The sequence below is a fragment of the Monodon monoceros genome, unplaced genomic scaffold (assembly GCF_005190385.1).
Source record: "Monodon monoceros isolate NGI ecotype Baffin Bay Population unplaced genomic scaffold, NGI_Narwhal_1 Super_Scaffold_6, whole genome shotgun sequence".
Classification (NCBI taxonomy): Eukaryota; Metazoa; Chordata; class Mammalia; order Artiodactyla; family Monodontidae; genus Monodon; species Monodon monoceros.
The window spans coordinates 83,031,427-83,052,557 of NW_021703783.1; the positions used below are offsets into that span (position 1 = coordinate 83,031,427).

Consider the following 21,131-nt stretch of genomic DNA (forward strand, 5'->3'; position numbering starts at 1 on the left):
AAAAGAAACTGTAAGCTAAAACTGAATAGTTTTTAGACAGTATAGTACAACTCTTTGAAAACAGAGTTAGTAGGGTTGTTCTATTTTTTACTCATGAGCACACTATATGACAATATGAGTTTAATGTCAATATATATATAAATTATTACATAAAGTAATAAATTGTGTAATTCAGGGATACCAAAATTATACATTTAAAATAGACTGGCTTTGGGAATTCCCTGGCAGTCCAGTGGTTAGAACTCAGCGCTCTCACTGCCAGGGTCCCAGGTTCAATCCCTGGTTGGGGAACTAAGATCCCACAAGCCGCATGGCGTGGCCAAAAAAATAATAAATTTAAAAAAAATTTTTTTTAATAAAATAGACTAGCTTTCAGTATAGATCTCATCCAGTATCACTTATTTGAGTGACTCAGAAGTTTATTTTATTTTATTTTGGCTTTTTTTTTTACATCTTTATTGAAGTATAATTACTTTACAATGGTGTGTTAGTTTCTGCTTTATAACAAAGTGAATCAGTTATACATATACTTATGTTCCCATATCTCTTCCCTCTTGCATCTCCCTCCCTCCCACCCTCCCTATCCCACCCCTCTAGGTGGTCACAAAGCACCGAGCTGATCTCCCTGTGCTATGCGGCTGCTTCCCACTAGCTATCTATTTTACGTTTGGTAGTATATATATGTCCATGCCACTCTCTCACTTTGTCACAGCTTACCCTTCCCCCTCCCCATATCCTCAAGTCCATTCTCTAGTAGGTCTGCATCTTTATTCCCGTCTTAGCCCTAGGTTCTTCATGACATTTGTTTTTTCTTAGATTCCATATATATGTGTTAGCATACGGTATTTGTCTTTCTCTTTCTGACTTACTTCACTCTGTATGACAGACTCTAGGTCCATCCACCTCACTACAAATAACTCAATTTTGTTTCTTTTTATGGCTGAGTAATATTCCATTGTATATATGTGCCACATCTTCTTTATCCATTCATCTGATGATGGACACTTAGGTTGCTTCCATCTCCTGGCTATTGTAAATAGAGCTGCAATGAACATTTTGGTACATGACTCTTTTTGAATTATGGTTTTCTCAGGGTATATGCCCAGTAGTGGGATTGCTGGGTCATATGGTAGTTCTATTTGTAGCTTTTTAAGGAACCTCCATACTATTCTCCATAGTGGCTGTACCAATTCATATTCCCACCAGCAGTGCAAGAGTGTTCCCTTTTCTCCACACCCTCTCCAGCATTTACTGTTTCTAGATTTTTTGATGATGGTCATTCTGACCAGTGTGAGATGATATCATCTCATTGTAGTTTTGATTTGCATTTCTCTAATGATTAATGATGCTGAGCATTCTTTCATGTGTTTGTTGGCAAACTGTATATCTTCTTTGGAGAAATGTCTATTTAGGTCTTCTGCCTCAGAAGTGTATTTTATCACATAAAGCAAGAAATATTGTCTTATTTTGGACTGCTGATAAAATAAGTTTTCCTAAGAGAAAATATATTTTCCAAAAATCTTGCACTGCAAGATTTCATTCTTGGTAAATGGTAGAAACTTTTTCTTTTTTTTCATTTTTCAGGCCTAATTGATATGCAAGAAGGCATGTTTTTGAAGAAAGGAAAATACTGCATAGATAGTATACTATAAGAGGAAAAGATATACAAATAGCTTAAAACATCATCATACCCAAGCATATGACACTAGGAAGGCAGCATTTAAAAAAATTTTCTCTGGACTAAAGCATCTCCGTTTATAACGAGGTAGTGAGGGGCTAGATAGATAGAAGCTAACTTAAGTCCCTTCTTCTATGACTTAATCACTGAAGCCCATTTCTCTCTTAGATACTCATAAAGCAACACACACAAAATTATTTTAAAAACTAACTTTTAGGTTATTGTAGGAGCTTATATACTTAAGTTCCAGGGGGGGAGAAAACATGACATTCAGTTACATGCAACATAGCCAGGTAAGAAGGCAGCACTACTTCTCACATGCATAAAAGGGGATTATGGACCTGACACGTGCAAATTGCCAATGTTCTTTCAGAGTATGAAGCCCGTATAATCCAAAATTGACCTAATTTTACATACTCTAAAGTTTTAGTACTAATAGCGAATTATTAAATTTAGAATTTTATTTTGGTATATACTGATATACATTTTAAAGTTGTCTAATTTTTTAATCTTGATTCTTATACATAGCTCAATCTTTAAACTTTAGAGAAAGAACCTGATAACCAAAGATCAAGTGCTTTTATCAGTTATATAATGACATACTGCCTGGATCAAATGGAAGATATTTCAAAAATACAATTATATATGTATCAAAAGCCTTAAAATTTTGCATATCTGTTAAACCAACAATTCTACTAATAGAATTTATTTGAAGAAAACAGTCATGGATGTACACAAGATTCAATGAAGTGTCGTTTATAACTGTGAAAAGATGTATATAGTCAAAATGTCCAGTAGAAGATTAAATAAATTATGTTTCAGCCATACAAGAGAATAATAAAGAAAGAAAAGTAGAAGACTATGTAATGACCTGGGAAAGATGTTCACAATATATTAAGTGAAAAAAGCATGTTACAAAACAGTATGCAAGTATGAGCCCATTTTTATAAAAATATACATATTTAGCAAAGTAAAAGGACAAATCATATTTACCAAAATATTAACATTGGTTGTTTTTAACATAGTAGGATGATAGTTGGTTTTGCTTAACCACCCTTTTTTGCCCGTTTGAATTTTCTGTAATGAAGATTATTTTTTAAATGGGAAGGTAGTGAGGGAGTTATTAACTTCAGATTATCCCAGTTGTGCCCGCAAAAGCTCCTTCTGGCAAAGTAAATGTTTCTGTCCAGCCTGTATCTAGGAAATTGCTTCTCCCTTATAAATGTGAGTGTCCTTCCAAGATGACATTCACTCAAAGTGCCTTTTAGGCAAACTATACAAGAGCAATTGTTGATTTAAAAAAAAAAAAAAAAAGACTCACGTTAGTTATCACCAAAAAGAATAGGTGAGAAAATACAAGTCCTCACTCTAAAAAAGGAACAACCCAAGTACAATACTAGTAAATTATACAAAGTTACATTATCTAAATTTAGTTTATTGCAAAGATCAAGACAGCACACTAGAAGCTGGCGGTTTCTCTTTCGCACCATTCACAGCAGTAACTCTGTTCTTCATTTCATTCACTCACCCATGCAAAAAAGCTCTGTATACACACAATGATGTCTGATATTTCTTGGTTCCCATAGCATAATAGGAAACTTGACATTTCAATTAAAAAGGTAAAATGAGGACATTTACCATCAGACTATGAAATTCCTCTTCTGGAAGAGGATACTATATAGTATTTGAAGATATGCCTTTGGAAAAATCATATACAAAATGAAAGGGGCACCATTTCAAGAGCACTAGGACTACATTAAACTTAAATGAATTCCAACACTCATAATAATGTAACTCAAAAACAAATCTAGTCTTAACAAAAGCTCCAATAAACTGAAACTATCTTAACAGGCACAATGAACAGTGTAAACACTGTTAACGGGCACCAGCTTGAATAGGGCCGACAATATTTGCTTCTGCATTCACATTTAATCTCTCAATTACATTTTTAAAAAAAAATGGTGCTGCTTAAGCTATGAATGTTTTACAAAAAAGTTAATAAATATGGCAAATGCTAAAAATCTAGCTAGGTTATCATGCAAAGTATTATATAACCAAGACAAACTCAAATTTATAATAAAGGCAACTTGCATTCAAAATGAACTCTACCCTTATTTTTTATTAAAAGGGCAAACATCATGAATTAACCCAGCTGCTTACTTGAATTATTACAAAAGTAACATGATTCAATATGAAAATAAGAAACTGTCTACAAATCTCTGACAGTAATAAACTGCAATATACAATGCATACAGGAGTCATACAGAGCAACAAACTCTCATACAAAACAAAAATATTTTAATACCTTTAAAATCCAAATTTTTCTTTAAAATCATTCATGAAAAAGATTCTCAAGTCAGAATTAACACCTCAATTAGTCAAGCATTGGGAAGCTACATTACAACTATTTAATATACAAAGAGACATCTTTTCACCAGTCAGCTCCGTCTAATGTCTCTGTTCCGGAATCATACAAGACTCAGTTCTCTACACTCTCCAGTCCATCATTTCTTCGGATCATGAAAACTGAATTTGTTGAACACCAGAAATCTAAGATTTGAAAATTTAAATTGAGCAGAATTAAAGAAAAAATAGTTTCCTGTATATTATAAACATTCAAAGAGTAAAAACAACAGACGATGAAAAATAAGTCTAGTTCCCACCCCAAATCTCCATTCTCTCTACTTAAGGAGCTACTTCAATAATTTGTGTATCTTTATAGAAATCTATGCAAATACATTCATTCCCTCAATATCCATGGGGGATTGGTTCCAAAATGCCCTGTGGATGCCAAAATGCACAGATGCTCAAGTCCTTTTTCTTCTTTTTTTTTTTTTTTGCGTTACGCGGGCCTCTCACTGTTGTGGCCTCTCCCGTTGCGGAGCACAGGCTCCGGACGTGCAGGCCCAGCGGCCATGGCTCACAGGCCCAGCCGCTCCACGGCATGTGGGATCTTCCCGGACCGGGGCACGAACCCGTGTCCCCTGCATCGGCAGGCGGACTCTCAACCACTGCGCCACCAGGGAAGCCCGCTCAAGTCCTTTAATCGGCCTTCAGTATCCATGGGTTCTACATCTGCAAATTCCATCTGCAGATTCAACCAACCACAAACCACAGATCGGAAACATGATCCATCGCTGGTTGAATCCATGGGTGTGGAACCCGTGGATATGAAGGGTGAACTGTATGAACATCTGTGTACATATCTGTAACAATGAGAGAATACTATACACAGTTATATATTTTGAGAAAACAATTTTTAACAACCTTTATCAGATTCTTAATAATGTGTTGACGTTAACTACCTGTGATTTTAAAAAATTAATGAATATAATTTTTTTAATTATTTAAAATATTAATAGAAAGAAGGTACTGTACCTGTTGATATGATGTTGTGTAAACCATAACATTTTGTTGCTGACCATCTGCAGTTATTAAGCCAGCTGGTAACTGGTTAGCTAAAAAAAGAAAAAAAAGTTAAAGCAGGAAAAGAACCGCATCTGCTTTCTTGACCTGAACCTTAAGGTTGTGTGATTTTTTTCCATTTAAAAAAAGTTCCCTAAAAATGCACATTTTTTTCCTATAGCATTTTTCAGTTTTCTTAAGTGTACTTTCACTAATTAATTCCCCATGGGCATAAAAGACTGGATGGAGTTTCTGACTCATAAGTAGACCTACACTGTGAAGCCTGGTTGGGAGCAACACTTACATAACTAAGCAGCATATATTTTAAATATGAGAAATATATATATACATATAAATTTTATATGAGAAACAATCACCATAGGACCTTTTATTTCACCAATATGACATTCAATTTTTTTTTTTTTTTTTTGGGGGGGGTACGCGGGCCTCTCACTGTTGTGGCCTCTCCCGTTGCGGAGCACGGGCTCCGGACACGCAGGCTCAGCGGCCATGGCTCACGGGCCCAGCCGCGCCGCTGCATGTGGGATCTTCCCGGACCGGGGCACGAACCCGTGTCCCCTGCATCGGCAGGCGGACTCTCAACCACTGCGCCACCAGGGAAGCCCAACACTCAATTTTTAAGAAACCTTCAGTTCAAATTTATTTAAATCACAAGATTTTATATTATAAACAACAATTCTCAATACTCCTCTCATGTGAATCTTAAACCAAAAACTAGGGACTATGGAAATCCATTAGAACTATTGGTGAAAGATTATAATCTCTGCAGAATTAAAGTTTATACTCTTATCCCTCACTGACTTCAAATATAAGGGCATGAACTAGTAAGAACTATTCAAAATAGTGCTATGTCAAAACACTCAGTGCTAATATTCCCAAAGTTCTACTACAGACATATAGAATTAATCACTGCCAACAATCTACATGACTCGTAAGAACGAATGTAGCTGCATAAATGTATCATAACACTGCTTACTAAATGCCTCCTCTGTAAGCTCTTCACTTAGTCCATCTGTAGCTGTGACTGCTCCACCAATTCCTTTTTCTCCTTTCATAGCCTGAGGAAGGGAAATCAAACAAGTAATCACTATATTCAAAACAACAACAACCTGTTTCCTAAATGAGAATGCTTACTTATTTCCTAAAATTAGGAGCTTCTATTATTACAAAATACAGAGTATTTATTAATGCTTCTGGTTAATAACATATGGAAAGGTCCTTCAAAATGCTGTTATATATGCAGTAGTCATCACAAGACAGTGTTAGTAATGACCTAGAAAATCTAAAATATTTATGAGTAAAAATAAAGTTATTCCACACTACGTCAAAAGGAAAAGAGAAGTCTATTTACAGATGAAGTAGTCTGCAAAAACTGTAAATACCCAGCTTGCAGATCTACTACAAATGATCCAAGTTATCATTTAACTATACTTGCAGCTCTCGGCCAGCACTATAGCAGCCAGTTTGGAGTTTAAAATTCCTAAATCAAAATTACAGTTTGGATCAGAGACCTCTAAGTTTTGTCCACTCTCAGGTTCTAATGATGCTGAAGATTTGGAAAAGTTCTGTAAAGAATTTACACATTCTCTTCCTACTTTAGTCATTCTGTGCAGATATCACTAATTTAATGGGATTCTAACAATAGAGACATTAAGAAAGTATTTTGAAAGCAATGTGGATCTGACACCCAAGTTGGAGTGTAGAAATAAATATGCTGATCTCAATTCATTTTCACAAAATTCATACCACATGCAAAGAAAAACCAAATAGGAAATGTAGAAGAATTCAATCAATAATAAGAAAAGGTTATAGTTATAATTCCCTTTTTCTTATCTAAAAGGCCGCAAGCTTTGAGATGCTACCTCTTTTAAATTAGTAACAATAACAGCATGTGCTAACATTATCGAGCACTCTGTATGTGCCAAGCCAAGGGCTGTACATGGATTATTTTACTTAGTCCTCTCAGTAACTCTGTGAGGTAGGTACTATTATTATTAGCCTCACTTTACAGACCAGGAAACCAAGGCCTAAAGTACTTAAACAGGCTGCCCAGGGTACAGAGTTCAGCATCCAGATGGTCTAAATCCAGAGTCCATGCTCTTAATCATTACACAACTATGCTGCCATTAGTAATACAAAGGAAGAAAGAAAGGACTTCCTATTTAAGTTCAGTAATATAAGTGATTACATACTTCTGAGAAATGATTAATACATTTAAAAAGTTAAAAGTGAATAGCGTATCTTATTTTCTTAAAAACATAATGGGAGACACTTTACTTACCTCTCTGAACTTCTGAAGGTATAATTTCAGAGGTTCTACATAACTGTCGAAGCCTAAGGTAGACATGGCAAAGAGAATATCTTCTCCATTGATTGTCTTCCGTTTCTCTTGATGGCATCTTTCACTTGCTTCAGATGTTATAAAGCTGATGAACTCACTTACACATTCTTGAACACATTCTTTGGCATCTTTTGCAATCTGAAGAGAAAAATCATAGGTAAATCTGCAGGGAATATAACCACCACTTTCCTAACAACCTGCAAAAATAAAAGGCTATTCAGAAGAATATAAATTTCAGTTTATGACTGTTAACTTTAATATTCAAAATATATGCTGCTAACAGTGACGTAACATATGCTATCAAAATTGCAACCCTCATTGAGTGAGACTGAAAACTTAAATACAAATGAGAGAAGCCTTGACAACTCTTCACACAAAACAGAATTTAGGTTTAAAAGCAACTACTGGATGACCCTACCACCCCATAAAAATGAAAACTCTTACAAACCAAGTGCCCCAAGAAAATCAGTCCTGTTATGTCTGGAGTGTACTGTGGGCTAGACTTAGGTACCGCTTCTCTGCCCTGGCATTTCCACCAGTGAGGACACCAGAAAGTTTTTAAAAACAAACTAAAAACTAAATTCACTGTAAGGCTTACAAGGGAGTGAATTAATGACATCTGGTGACATTTTTATTAATAAAGATACAAAGTGTCCGGAATACGTTTTGAGTTTATGAAAAAGCCTACCAAAAGAAGCACACACCTGCCATCTCATTATAAAGACAACTCTTCACTTAGTGGTCTAGGGTTTGAAAGTGAAACTCTAAATAGATTAAATCATGCAATTCCAAAGCCACTTCTAACAGGAATGACAAAATCCATGCTGAAACGTACTGTCTTTCACCTCCATGCCTATTTTACATCCTGGTGAAAAGTAACAAGAGTTACTGCATAAATGCAGTCAAACAAGATAATATAACCTGAACTAGATACATAACTTTAGATGTTCCAGCAGCTATGCTTAAAAAAAAAAAAAAAAAAAGGTGAAATTAATTTCAATATATTTTGTTTAACCTAGTAAATCTAAAATATTATCATTTAAACACAGAATCCATTTAAAAATTGAGATATTTTAAATACTGTAAATCAACTATACTTCAATTAAAAAAACATTTTAAAAATTGAGATCTCTTTATCCTTTCTTTTATACTAAGCCTTCAAAATCTGGGGTATGTTTTACACTTACAGCACATCTCAGTTCATTCGGCCAACATTTCAAGTGCTCAATAACCACATGTGGCTAGTGGCCACAGTACCAGGCAGCGCAGGCCTAGCATAGTAAGCAATTATCAGCAGTTGTGCTTTTTTCCCCTTAAAACATAAGGAGGACCACTCAAATTGGAACTTCTAGGCTTCGTGATATATTTTAATAATGTATTTCTTTGTAAGCTTTATTACTTTCATAAGTATTTTCAAAGCTACAATAAAATGAGAGAAAGCTTATTATGCAATACAAAACAATATACAAAGTGTGGACTTTAGTTCAGACCAAGTGATAAGTAGAGTGACAATGAGTTTTTAAAAGCTGTTATAAGTAACTGTTTATACAGTTATTTCTCCACAAGACAAAACTACTTTAAAAGATCATGCCAGTTGAATTAAATGTATGTTACTATTTATAATTATAGAGAAAGTTTCCAAACATATAGATTTGGGGGGAAAATTCTTACTACATCCATCAGCCCAACATGGTCCAATTTTGCTGCAACATTATGGAAGTTACAACTTCATATGCCCAAAACCTGATAGTTTTGACAATGCACCTTTTTTTTTTTTTTTGCGGTACGCGGGCCTCTCACTGCTGTGGCCTCTCCCGTTGCAGAGCACAGGCTCCAGACGCGCAGGCTCAGCGGCCATGGTTCACGGGCCCAGCCACTCGGCGGCATGTGGGATCTTCCCAGACCGGGGCACGAACCCGCGTCCCCTGCATCGGCAGGCGGACTCCCAACCACTGCACCACCAGGGAAGCCCACAAGGCACCTACTTTTAAAACGATTCTTAATTCTGTTTCATCTGCTTCCAGCAAGTGGGGAGCAGGAGCGCCGCTCAGCAACCAAGTGTGTACAACTGAGATGTGTGTTTTGCTGAAAGGCTGAATGACTGAAATCAACAGCTAACTATATTCATGAAATATGTGTTCATGTAGTTTTACATGCCCCCCTCCCCACCCCTGAAAAACAAAACCCAGTTAAATTTCTCCTCAGCATTACCTTTCCCGTTTGAGGTATGGCATTTTTCATTATCCTTGCAACATTTGCAATTGGAAGATATATATCTTGTTCTCTAAAACTTTCTTTTGAACCATTTGTGTCTTCATGATCATTCATGCTGTCCTCAGTATCTAAGTAAAAATAACAGGTTTATAGCTTCTCATAATTTTTCCTTCAAGATAGAGAAGACTACCTCAGACAATCTAAGATAAGAAACATTCTGGTTCATTTCCTAATCGTTTTTAGGGATTAGGACAGCAGTTCTTTTCACAATTTTCTCAGGGCCATAACTGAGCCTCCTCATTAATTTCAGACCCACTGCCTAGAATACTCTTATCCTCAACTCTGCCTAAGTCCTACCTACCCACTCTCCAAAAAGCTCAAATACATCTCCACAGCACCTTCAGAAGTGATCTCTCCTTTCACAAAATATCTCAAACAAGTGCTTCTTTGTGTCTCTTCTCTAACACATTTTATAATCCTTATTACTCATTCCCCCTCTTAGATGTTTGCTACCTGAGGCCAGGGATCAGCTTTGTGTCCTTCCTTAGGACTTGGTACAGCACCTCCAACAGAGGAGGTGCTCATAAATTATCTGTTACATAACTTAGCTATAAAATAGAAGAGACTGTGATCTATGGCTCCATGCATATAACAAGATTAAAAGGGTGTGTGTTTATCCAAAGCCAAGTTTATATAGAATGGAAAAACTGGACTTGAATATTACTAACCCAATTGGATTACCACTAATGTAGTAATAGTTTATGAACAAAGCTATAGCAGTAATCCAATGTTCTTACAGAAAGTAAATTTTTAGATATAACTGAAGCTTTCATAGTACAAATAATATCCTTTTATGATTAAATGCAGTATCTTGTAAGTAAACTTCCCACTCTTTTATTAATATATGTATTAAATAAGAAGCGTACTTAAGTTGATTCGGTTTACATTTTTACATGTTTAAAATGATGTTATCAAAATTAACTTGTTTGAATATCTGTTTTAGGATGGAATAAGTAATCACCTACCCCCAACTGCCTTCTACAAAAATATATCTTAGTGTTTTTTAATCTTACACATCAGAATGCCACAAAAGCAAATTATTTCTGATAGGCCAACATAATACTGCCATTCTACTACAAGTTAAAACTTAATACTGAATAAAAACCAAAACTAAGTCTGTTCATAAGTACCAGAAATATAATAGCTAGCAACTACCCTCTAAAGAACTACTCAGTTTATCAATTGAGTAAGAATTCGCCATATTTAATACTTAAGTAGGAAATCAATAACAAATCATTAAAGAAACTGTACCAGCTTTAAAAAGGCATACTTTTATAGAATTATTTTCTAAAACCCATCATTCTTCTGAAGACTATTTCTAATAAAAATAGCAAAGTATACCTTTTTAGACTATCACTAAACTGTGACACAAGAGTGCTAATTTTCCTGTAAAGACAAAAGTAACATAGAACATCACGTCAATAAAATTTCCACTTTCTAATTTGTTCCTACTTGTGAATTTGTTTCTAATTGTGGCTTTCTTACCATCATGAGGCTGTATAACATAATGACTTCCTCCAATATAGTCCGCAGAAATTCCTAGTTGAGAAGCATCTGTGGTGGAACTGTCACCATCCATCTATGAGGAAAAAAAGCTTTCAATAATCTTCAATAAAACTTGTCTAAAAACTACATAATAGATTCAGTGCTCATAAATTGTCATAGGATGAGTCAGTTACATTTTTCATAGCCTTAAGCTTACTAAAAGAAAACATATTTCTTGATTTGGAAACCTTTTGATAATTTGCCAATGATTCAAGATTCCCTATTCACCCTCTATTAAGTGATAAGCCTACGACCAACGGGGAAACAAAACAAGGAAATGAATTTAAAACACACACGTCTCTCTTTTCAATTGCATAATCATCAAATATAGTATAGGCAACCCTGACTTACAACCTAATTTATCTCTGTAATGGCAAGCAAAGCCAAAATCAGCTTAGTAGTTAGCCACCTGGATATATCCAGCCTGTTCAGCTCTCCTGCTAAAGCCAGATATTCCTACACGAACTTTTTTGCTCTCGCTGCAAACTTTCTTTGCTATCTCACAGAAGTTCCACAAGAGACAATATCCTGGTTTAAACTGTTGTTTGGTATAAGAAGCATATGGATTCCTTGCACAATTCTGTACCCATGCAACCCAAAAGTACACCCACATTTTGAACAAGCTCATCACCCCTAATTCTAGTCAAAGGTTAATTTTCTCTTCCCCCACCCTCAGACTTTTGACTCGTTAAGGAAAAAAGAAAAGGAGGGGTCAGGGAGATTGGAGATCTGCATATAAAAATAGGAAAATGATAACAACAGACAAAAATGAGAGTTAAAATGACTTTTGGTTTTTTTTGCTGTACGCAAACCTCTCACTGCTGTGGCCTCTCCCGTTGCGGAGCACAGGCTCCGGACGTGCAGGCTCAGCGGCCATGGCTCACGGGCCCAGCCGCTCCGCGGCATGTGGGATCTTCCTGGACCAGGGCACGAACCCGTGTCCCCTGCATCGGCAGGCGGACTCTCAACCACTGCGCCACCAGGGAAGCCCTAAAATGACTATTTTAAAAGAACCCTGGGAGTTCCCTGGTGGTCTAGTGGTTAGGATTTCACGCTTTCACTGCTGTGGGTTAGGGAACTGAGATTCCCTGAAGCCACACGGCGCGGCCAAAATAAAAATAAAACCCTGCTTAATTTTACTCAGAGGTAAATGATTTCTAAGAGAGAAAATCTGGGCAGGGTGGGCGGGGCAGGGATGGACCCATAAGCCCTGAACTGTCTCCATTCCAACATGGCAAATCCTGGAAGTCTTTCTGCTTTGCAAATAATACTATTCAGAACAATAAGGGACTGGCTAATTGTGGCTGGAAAAATTTTGAATGCATTATCTGAATAAAAAGCATAGCAAAAATTAAGTGTAATTTACATATGCTTTCAGGCCAAATCAAGAAGGGACAGTTGATGCTAAATGTTTATCAAGGCCCAGGACCCAGCACAAACCTAATGTTATTAACTGCAATATCTGAGTCCTTACATAACACCTCGCTCTTCCTTTCCATCTCTGTTGGATTTTTATCTAATACTAAAATACCAGGCTAGTTTCCAAGTCTTCAATAACACGGCATTTCTTCGATGCATCTGTTGACTGTGGGATCTAATTTAATTGTAAATACAGATACATTTCCATAATTTATATAGCTGTTTTAAGGGGGTAGAGAATAGAATTCACTTAACTTTTAATAATTTGTGAAAGTACAGGGTACCTATTTATGATGCTTCTTAGTGCCCTCTAAGAGAAGGTAAACAGCAGTCAGTGAGCTCTGATTTAGAGTCTTACTGATCCCTGAAAACAAGCATTCCTACCGGTTAAATGTATTTCTATATAAAATGGAAATAATAATTTCACCTTCCCCATCTTAAACAGCTAATATATGTATGAAGCATTTTCCAAATATAAAATGCTATTTTGATCCTAAAATGCTGTAAAGATACTAGGAGAGTTGTCTTTAATAGATATGATGATGGATTTATTAGCCATGAAAGAGAGGTCAATTAGGATAGCTGTGAATGGACTGGTTTTTACAATGCCCTAGGGGAGATCAAGGTGCAGGAGACAGGACCAAAGTGGTTAAAAGCCTACAACTAAGAAACAAATACAGTTTGTTTTTTTGGGAAGGGGGGTTGGAGGCAGTTACAGAAATCCTTTGCTAAATCAATGTCCACAGGATAGACTGAGTCTTTTTAAATTAGCTGATGAGCAAGACCCTGTTGTAATAACCATGATCTGAGAGATTAATTTATAGATATAATGTAAAAAAAGTATTAAAAGCAAAAAGTTTAACTCACATGATCTTGTCATGCACTGGAATTACCTGGATTAAGAACATTAGCCTCTAAACCTCAGTCTTCTAAAAATTACTTCTGAAAGTATTTCATAGAGTTGTTGGAATTAAATAAAGACTAGAAACCTGCTAAGGACAGAGTCTGGCACATAGTGTACTCAGATGTCAGATCTCACCCTCCCTCCTTTGAAGATAAGCCACATGTCATCTGCTTAGCTGTATGCGTCTTTGGTTCTGCAAGTTTTAGCTTTTCTGTCATTTCACCACTCCTGGCTTCCTCTCTTCTTTCTACCATCAAAATCCTGCCCCATACTTTAATCCCAGTGTTCACCCATCCTCCTGAAATCTTTCTGATTTACCCTATTCTGTAAGCCAAAAATCAGTGTTCCCATCTTGGAATCCCCAAGGCTCTTAGAATCTTCCATTCAACAAGCTGGCCTCATCTTTGATGCTTACAATATGCTAGCTATCCTCCTATATATATATAAGAAATGAGGGGGGTAACTTGCTAGATACACCCCAAAGGCTTTTTCTAGGTCTAAAACTTCCTATTAAAATTCACAAAATAGATTGTAAGCCACTGAACAAATATTTACCGAGTAAGCACCCTGTATTTATCAAGTCTGTGCTATGTGCCGACAACGTCACAGGTCAACAACAAAGACAAGGTCTCTGTCCTCATCTTGCAGAGAAGACAAATGTTACGTAAACTGGGGTCAGGGGGACGGGGTGGGGAGCACAGCCTATTAGTATTTCCAAGGCCCAGGCTCTGGAATCAGATCACCTGGTTTGAATTCCCTGCAACTTACTGGCAAGTGGGACGAGAATAGTACTTACCATGTAAAGACCTACCATAGTACAATAGGAGTACTCAGTAAATGTTATATATAGTTATTAAATAATGACAAATAATTAACTAATTGCTAGTGCCCAGTGCTAAGGAAAATAAAGATGTTTTGTTATATGCTTCGGGAGTTTATTCCATAAGGAACCTCACTAGTCTAAAAGAGTCAAGGAAGGCCGTCTTAAGAAAATGACGTTTAAACTGAGACTAAAAGATGAACAGCAATCAGTCAAAGAAAGATGGGACGAGAATGTTCCAGGCAAAGGAAACTGAGAAACAGTACTGGTGGGCTGGAATGAGCTAGTAGAGGCTGGGTCAAGCAGTATCTTGTGGACAAGAGTAAATCAAAGAAGAGTTTTAGCAGAAGAATGCACATCAGATTTCTTTTTAAAAACATCACTCTGGCTACAGTCCAGTGTAGAAAGTGAACTGGAGGGGAGCAAGAATGGCGGCAGAAGTCCAGTTAGGACTGTAATGCTGCATTTAGGGAATAAGTTCAGGAAAGATGATGAACATTCCCAGTATCAACAGGACAGCAGCACTGGACAGCAGAAGCAGAGACTACAGAGCTTTTTCGTTGGTAAAATCAACAGACTTGGTGGCTGACTGAATAAGAGCTGGAGGAAGAACCAAGGATAATGCTGGGATTCTTACAGCTGGGGAGACAGATGGCTTTCACCAGAGAATGCAAAAGGAAGGGAACAGGAGTGCTAGGAGGATGCAAAGAGCCTAGCTGAAGTTGGTGACCATAAATGTTTAGTGGAATCGATATGTCCAGCTGTGATACTTACAAGCCTGGTAAGAACAGAGACCCTGAAGTGTTGAATTCCATCCAGACAACAAAGAGGAAAGAGCATGTAGAATAATGACGAGAATGGGTAAAATGATCAATCATTAGATCCAAGGAACTGAGAAATATGGACAAAGAGTAGTTAAATCCCATTAAATTAACTTTATTGACTATTCTAAGTATTTAGTTTAACCGATAATATTGTTCTCTAAAATATTATGTGAAATAAATGGTCAGCTGTCTAAGCTAGTAAATTTTATTCTGTAATTTTTTGATGTAGCGGTATCTTAACTATACTAATAGTCTGTGGCACAAATGCGATAAGTAGTGCCCTCTTTAATGTTTAACATTTTTGAGCACTTTCTAAATACCTTATGCAATGTTCATGACTCCATGAAGCAGGTGAGAAAATTGAGGTTATGTGAGGCTAATGACTTGCCAAAGGTGGCAACCTAAATGAGACCGAAGTCCAGAGTCTCAGATGCGAAGTACTTTATAGTATTTGTTCCTGATAGTTTTTCAAATAGTCCTTAAGCCTACATCTTTAATTTGTCCTCTAAATTCTGAGTCTACTGATTGTATATTAAAAACCTTCAAAGATGCTTCTCAAGCAAGGACAATATTAACTTCCCCATTTTCAAAATGAAATTGCTATGAGAAGTGAAGGTATGGTATAAAAAGCACTTAGCAGGGCTTCCCTGGTGGCGCAGTGGTTGAGAGTCCACCTGCCGATGCAGGGGACACGGGTTCATGTCCCGGTCCGGGAAGATCCCACATGCCGCGGAGCGGCTGGGCCCGTGGGCCATGGCCGCTGAGCCTGCGCGTCCGGAGCCTGTGCTCCGCAACGGGAGAGGCCACAGCAGTGAGAGGTCCACGTACCGCAACAACAACAACAAAAAAGCACTTAGCAAAGTACGTGATACACAGTAAGAACTCAGCAAATGTACCTAGTATTATTACTGTCCCTTCAAATACAGTTCTCATATTCTTCCCAGGCATAAAAAGTTTTCTCTCTTACATGACCCCTTTCACCTGTTCTATGGATCAATTCCTTTTTATCTCTTTGAGGATAAGAAATAATACAAAGATTCCTCATCTCTAGTACCAGCTTCTTCATTCTTCCTTAAACATGCTTAGTCTCCCTCATTAAACACACCAAGTACATATAGACACATACAAGCTTAATTCTGCTCCACACTGTCTGGCTTATCCTCACCCTGACAGTCCTTACACACCTCTTCAGTCCTATTGAAACTCTGTGACATGTGCTTTTCCATCCCAACATGATACTGAAACTGCTCTCAAAAGTTGCCAAAGATCGTGCCTTCAACCTACTTGACTGTTCTTTGTAGTGCTGGCCACTGCTGACCCCACATTTATGCTTGGAATTCTCTTCTCCCTTGATTTCCAAAGCAATATTCTTTCCTTCCCACATCCTACTTGTTAGTTTTAACCAACAATCGTTTTCTCTTTCTTCCCTTACTTTCTTAATAAACTCATTAAATATCATTTCTATGCTCATAAGTCCTACATCTACAACTATATCATGACTGCCACTCAAGCAAGCCAGGCCTGTAGAATATGTCTGATATCCCACCACTGCAAACTTAAGATACTGGAAAATGAAATTCACCTCCCCCATCTCCTGCAAGGAGGCAATGGATAAGAACTCCTTCTGAACTGCTGCAATTCCATTGTTAATAATGCCATCTCTCTACGCTTCCAGGCTAATTATACCAGTGTCATCTTAGGTTCTTCCACCTCCTCCAAGATCTACCTAATCTGTTTAAATGTTTTCTGGATATGCCCTTCCTTTTCTACTTACACTGGATTACTATCCAACCTACCTGGGTACATGCAGTTTTAAGACCAATCTCACTGAAACATTGCTTCTATAGCTCTTGAACCTATAATGGTTCTAAAAGTCTTCCGCATCAAATCCAAACCATTTCATGGCTTTACATGAGAAGTTCCCCTACCTAACCTAACTAAACTGTTTTCCAACTCTATCTTCAGGGCTGATTTTTTTTAAAAAACCTTATTTAGGGACCACCAGGTTCTTTTGTTCTTGTTTTTGTTCTTCTGTTTTAGGAGTGAGGCAATCATGTCTCAAGGAAGTTGTGACATGCCTGATGTTACAGATGTAGTATCAGATTCAAGATTAAGTATCCAGACAGGTCACGTGGTATCTCTTCACTGGATTATCCTGTGAAATCCCCACCTGGACCATGCAGATCTACTGCCCAGCCACTAAACATAAGTCACTCACCCCTACCTTCAGGCTTTTGCTTATGGTGACAGCCTGCACCTATCCAACCCCACTCATCCTTCAAGGCTCAGTTCGAACCCTGCAGGCTCCCTCCATGACATTCCCAACTACCAAGCCCACCACACCTCTCTTTTCACTTGTGCTACCCTTAGAACCAGCATTTTCTGTTCCACACATAACTTGCCTCTAAGTATTCAATTTGACTAAAGCCCTACCAGCTAAACAGAGAGCCTCTTGAGAGCTGGGACGGCTTTTTACCCTGTAGCCTGGACAACTCTTAAGGACCCAGAGGAAACACTTAATATATGCAAGTCCCTAAAAAGAAGAAAGCAACAGGAATGAGGAGAGGTACTGTCTGGCCTTGAAAGGCATTCATTCTATCAGGAATCTCCAATATAAATCAGTTACAATTTTGTTTCCAGCTAATTACAGTTCAAATCAAATTAACAACCAAAATGATAAAACATACTTACTGTCAAGAAATACTTTGAGAACCGTGTTGTCAGTGGTACTCAAGAACACCTGCCTAAAAAGGTGTCTAATCTCTGCCCAATTCCAACCTAGAAGATAAACATCTATTAGTAGTAAAAAAGTTAGCCTATAGGCTTTCTTCCTAGTAAAATTTAAAAAGGCATATATAATTTTACCTACTATTCTTATTTAATGGAGTGCATGGCTAAAAAATGGTGCAAAAAGCAAGCACCCAATAAATGTTTGTTAAATTGGAAGATATATTTTGGAGAACTTACAAAAAAGTTAATGCCATTGGGGGGAGTTATTGCTTTTCCAACATAACCCTATATTTAGTCATGTTCATCATAAATATTCATCACAACACACCAAATTATGTAATATGCAAGAGACCAAAAATCATGTAACATATCTAAACTATTTAAAATATCGACACCCAGACACGAACACCCCATTTATCAACTTAATTTTTTGGTGATGATTTTCTTGTTTTAGAGTGCGATTTAGAGTCCAAAAGCTCAAAAGGCGAGACAAATTTACCTCAGAGTATAACGCTTTTAAATATCTCAGATTATAGCGGGAAGAAGATACATGTTGCCCAGAGAACAACAACACAATTAAGACCTTTATCATTTTAAGGTACCACCATTTTGGACTCAAATTGCATCTCAATAGAACTTCCTTCTCACCTTAAGGCATAAATAGCTGAATAAACTAGCATCTATTACAATGTTACAATCTCCCTTTCTCATTTGGTTTTCCTTTTCTCGAGTGAAACGATTAAATGGAGAGTGGGGGGACAAAAACATACCCTTTTAGTGTTAATTTTTAAAAGAAGAAAAAAATACCGATACACATTCAAGCATGAAATCTAGTAAATGGCAGAAAAAATTCTAACCACTGAATTGAATTTTAAAATGCCATTACAAGGGTCCAGGCAGCAAAGACTGGCTGACATTGTCCACTGTGTTATAATCTTAAAAGGAATTTCTAATTTCTTTCCAAATATCGTCCTCTTCCTAGCCCAAAGCTGCCCGGAAAATTCCTTCCTTGTAGCTATAAGTGTTATTTTTTAAAGGGTGTCTCTAGGGGGTAAAAAATCCTCAGAATCCTTAAAATATAGAAGCTGTAGATATTTATGTATTTTTGCTGGGGAAAGGGGTGCCACACCTCACCACACTCACCCAAGTAGTTGAGTCGGTATATATTTAGATTCGGTATATCAAAGAAAAACACTATCACCTCATATGGTATATATTTTCTTAAAGGCAGGTTATGATATATATGAAAGCTCAAGGGAATGCATACATCTGTTTAATGTTTAAAGAAATGCAAATTTGTATCCAAGAAAAGCAGTAGACCCTTCCTTCCTCCACCCTCCATTCTTTGGCATCAAAACCAGAGTTTTGCATCAATATAATCCTTAAATTAAAAACTACAGCAGCAGTGTGAGGAAGGAATAATTGCCTTTTAAGGTATTTGGGTTAAACTTTCAATAGTTTACAAATAAAATCCCTATTTGTTAATGCCACTTACATTGATCAGTTTACCTCATCACTTTATATTGCTGATTAGTTTCCATAGAAGAAAGCCGAAACCATCCCAGTGATTCGTGGCACGAACCGTGGAGTCCATGCAGGTTAGTGGGATACAATTTTTTTTTAAAGGTCATATGCTACCTAACCTTGCTTAAATCATCTCATTAGAGTACTTCGGTCGAGATTACGACTTGTGGGTCCTCTAATTCTTTGTTCTCGGAGACTTCTACTCCTAAAGCCTGACATATCCTCCCCGCCTCCCACCCAAGATTAAAACCTCAGTCCAATCCGTAAGGCTTCCTTCCCACCTTCGGGGCAAGTCCAGGGACCGCAAGCCGCCAGATGGCTGCATTCTTTACGCGCAAACCAGACTGCGGGGAAACCAAATCCATTCCTTCCTCCCGGGGACCTCGCTTCCTCCCCACGAAGGTGCGCGGACTGGCCCCGGCCCCACGGCCCGCCCGGCCGACCTGTCAGTCCCGCCCGCGCGGCGAGGACGCCCCTGGCGCGCATCCCCCCGACTCGCCCGGCCCGGGCCCGCGCCCAACGCCCGCCCGCCGCGCGGCGCTCGGGGTGCCGGGGCAGACAAAGCGGCCCGGCCCTGCCGTGCCTCCGCGGACCGGCGGGCGGAAGAAGGGCGCTCCCCGGGGACCCCCGCACGGCGGCCAGACCCAGGGGTCAGGATCAGGGCCGGAGGTCCTGGCTGCGTCCCCCCGCCCCCCGGCCGGCTCTCCGCACAAAATGGAGCCGGCCGGGACGCCGCCGAGAGCGGGGCCCGACGGTGCCCCGGCGCCCCCTCCTCGGCCTCGGGCCCGGAGCTCTGCGGCGGCGGCGGCGAGCAGGGGGCGGCCTGGCCCGCGTCCCGCCGCTCCTCGGCCCCGCGCACAAAGAGCCGCGCAGCGGCCCCGCGCTCGCTCCTCGGCCGGGCCCGCAGCGGGACAGGCCTCGCAGGCGCCCGCCCGGCCCCGGCTCCGGCCCGGGCGGGAGGGCGGGCGGGAGGGAGGCGAGTGCCCCCGGCCGCGGCGGCGTTGGCGGCGGGGACGGCGCCGGGAGGAGACGGACATTTCATTCGAGCTAAAGTGGAGTCGGTTTAGGAGCGATCATTGGCCGAAGCGAGACACAAACCTCCAATGCAGCCCTGGTTGGCTCCCGTCTCCAATCGGCTGTTTGGTTGGACAGAAAATGGCTGCGAAGGAACCAGTCCCAGCGCGGAGCTCCGCTTCCAGGACTCGGCCTTCCCTCCCTCCGCCGCGGGCCGCTTCCCTCGGCGCGACACCCTCCCTCCGCGCCTCCCGCGTGCCCGCCCGGCGCGGCCCCGCCCCGGCCCCGGCCCCGCCTCCGGCCCCGCCCCGTGCGCCGAGCGGCTGCAGCTGTGCCAGCCTGCAGAACGGGCTGGGGGCAGGTGCGGTTAGGTGCTGTGGGTAGGTGCTGCGGGTAGGTCCTGCGGGGCACGGCGGAGCCGGCCAGCGGCCTTCTTGCTCGGCGGGGGCTTCCAGGGACCGGGACTTAGGCGCGCTTCTGCTAAGGTCTGTGCGGACTTGCTTCCGGCAGTGTTTTCCCCGGACCTTGCGAAGCATGATTTCTCAGCCTTCCCTCTTTTCAATCGCCTCCCTCCACCAAGTGCAAGTGTCTCATCCGCCTGCCTGAGTGCAGCCTGCCTGCGCCTCGATTTT

General features: G+C 39.5%; 1 protein-coding gene across 5 annotated transcripts; it reads right to left on the reverse strand.

Annotated features, from left to right (window-relative positions):
* Positions 1-2,603: 2,603 nt before the first annotated feature.
* NFYB (nuclear transcription factor Y subunit beta) lies at positions 2,604-20,720 on the reverse strand. 5 transcript variants are annotated; one of them, XM_029206491.1, is made up of 8 exons: positions 20,584-20,720; positions 17,923-18,009; positions 11,205-11,298; positions 9,657-9,787; positions 7,386-7,583; positions 6,081-6,162; positions 5,057-5,136; positions 2,604-4,228 (listed from the first exon to the last, which is right to left on the reverse strand). In XM_029206491.1, the coding sequence occupies exons 3-8, from the start codon at positions 11,296-11,298 to the stop codon at positions 4,196-4,198; spliced, it is 618 nt and encodes a 205-aa protein (XP_029062324.1). In that variant the 5' UTR covers positions 17,923-18,009; positions 20,584-20,720; the 3' UTR covers positions 2,604-4,195. The 5 variants fall into 5 exon arrangements, with proteins under 5 accessions (XP_029062324.1, XP_029062325.1, XP_029062326.1 ...); XM_029206492.1 differs by lacking the exon at positions 20,584-20,720 and adding an exon at positions 19,457-19,998 and having other exon boundaries at positions 3,098-4,228; XM_029206493.1 differs by lacking the exon at positions 20,584-20,720 and adding an exon at positions 19,471-19,935 and having other exon boundaries at positions 3,098-4,228.
* Positions 20,721-21,131: the final 411 nt, after the last annotated feature.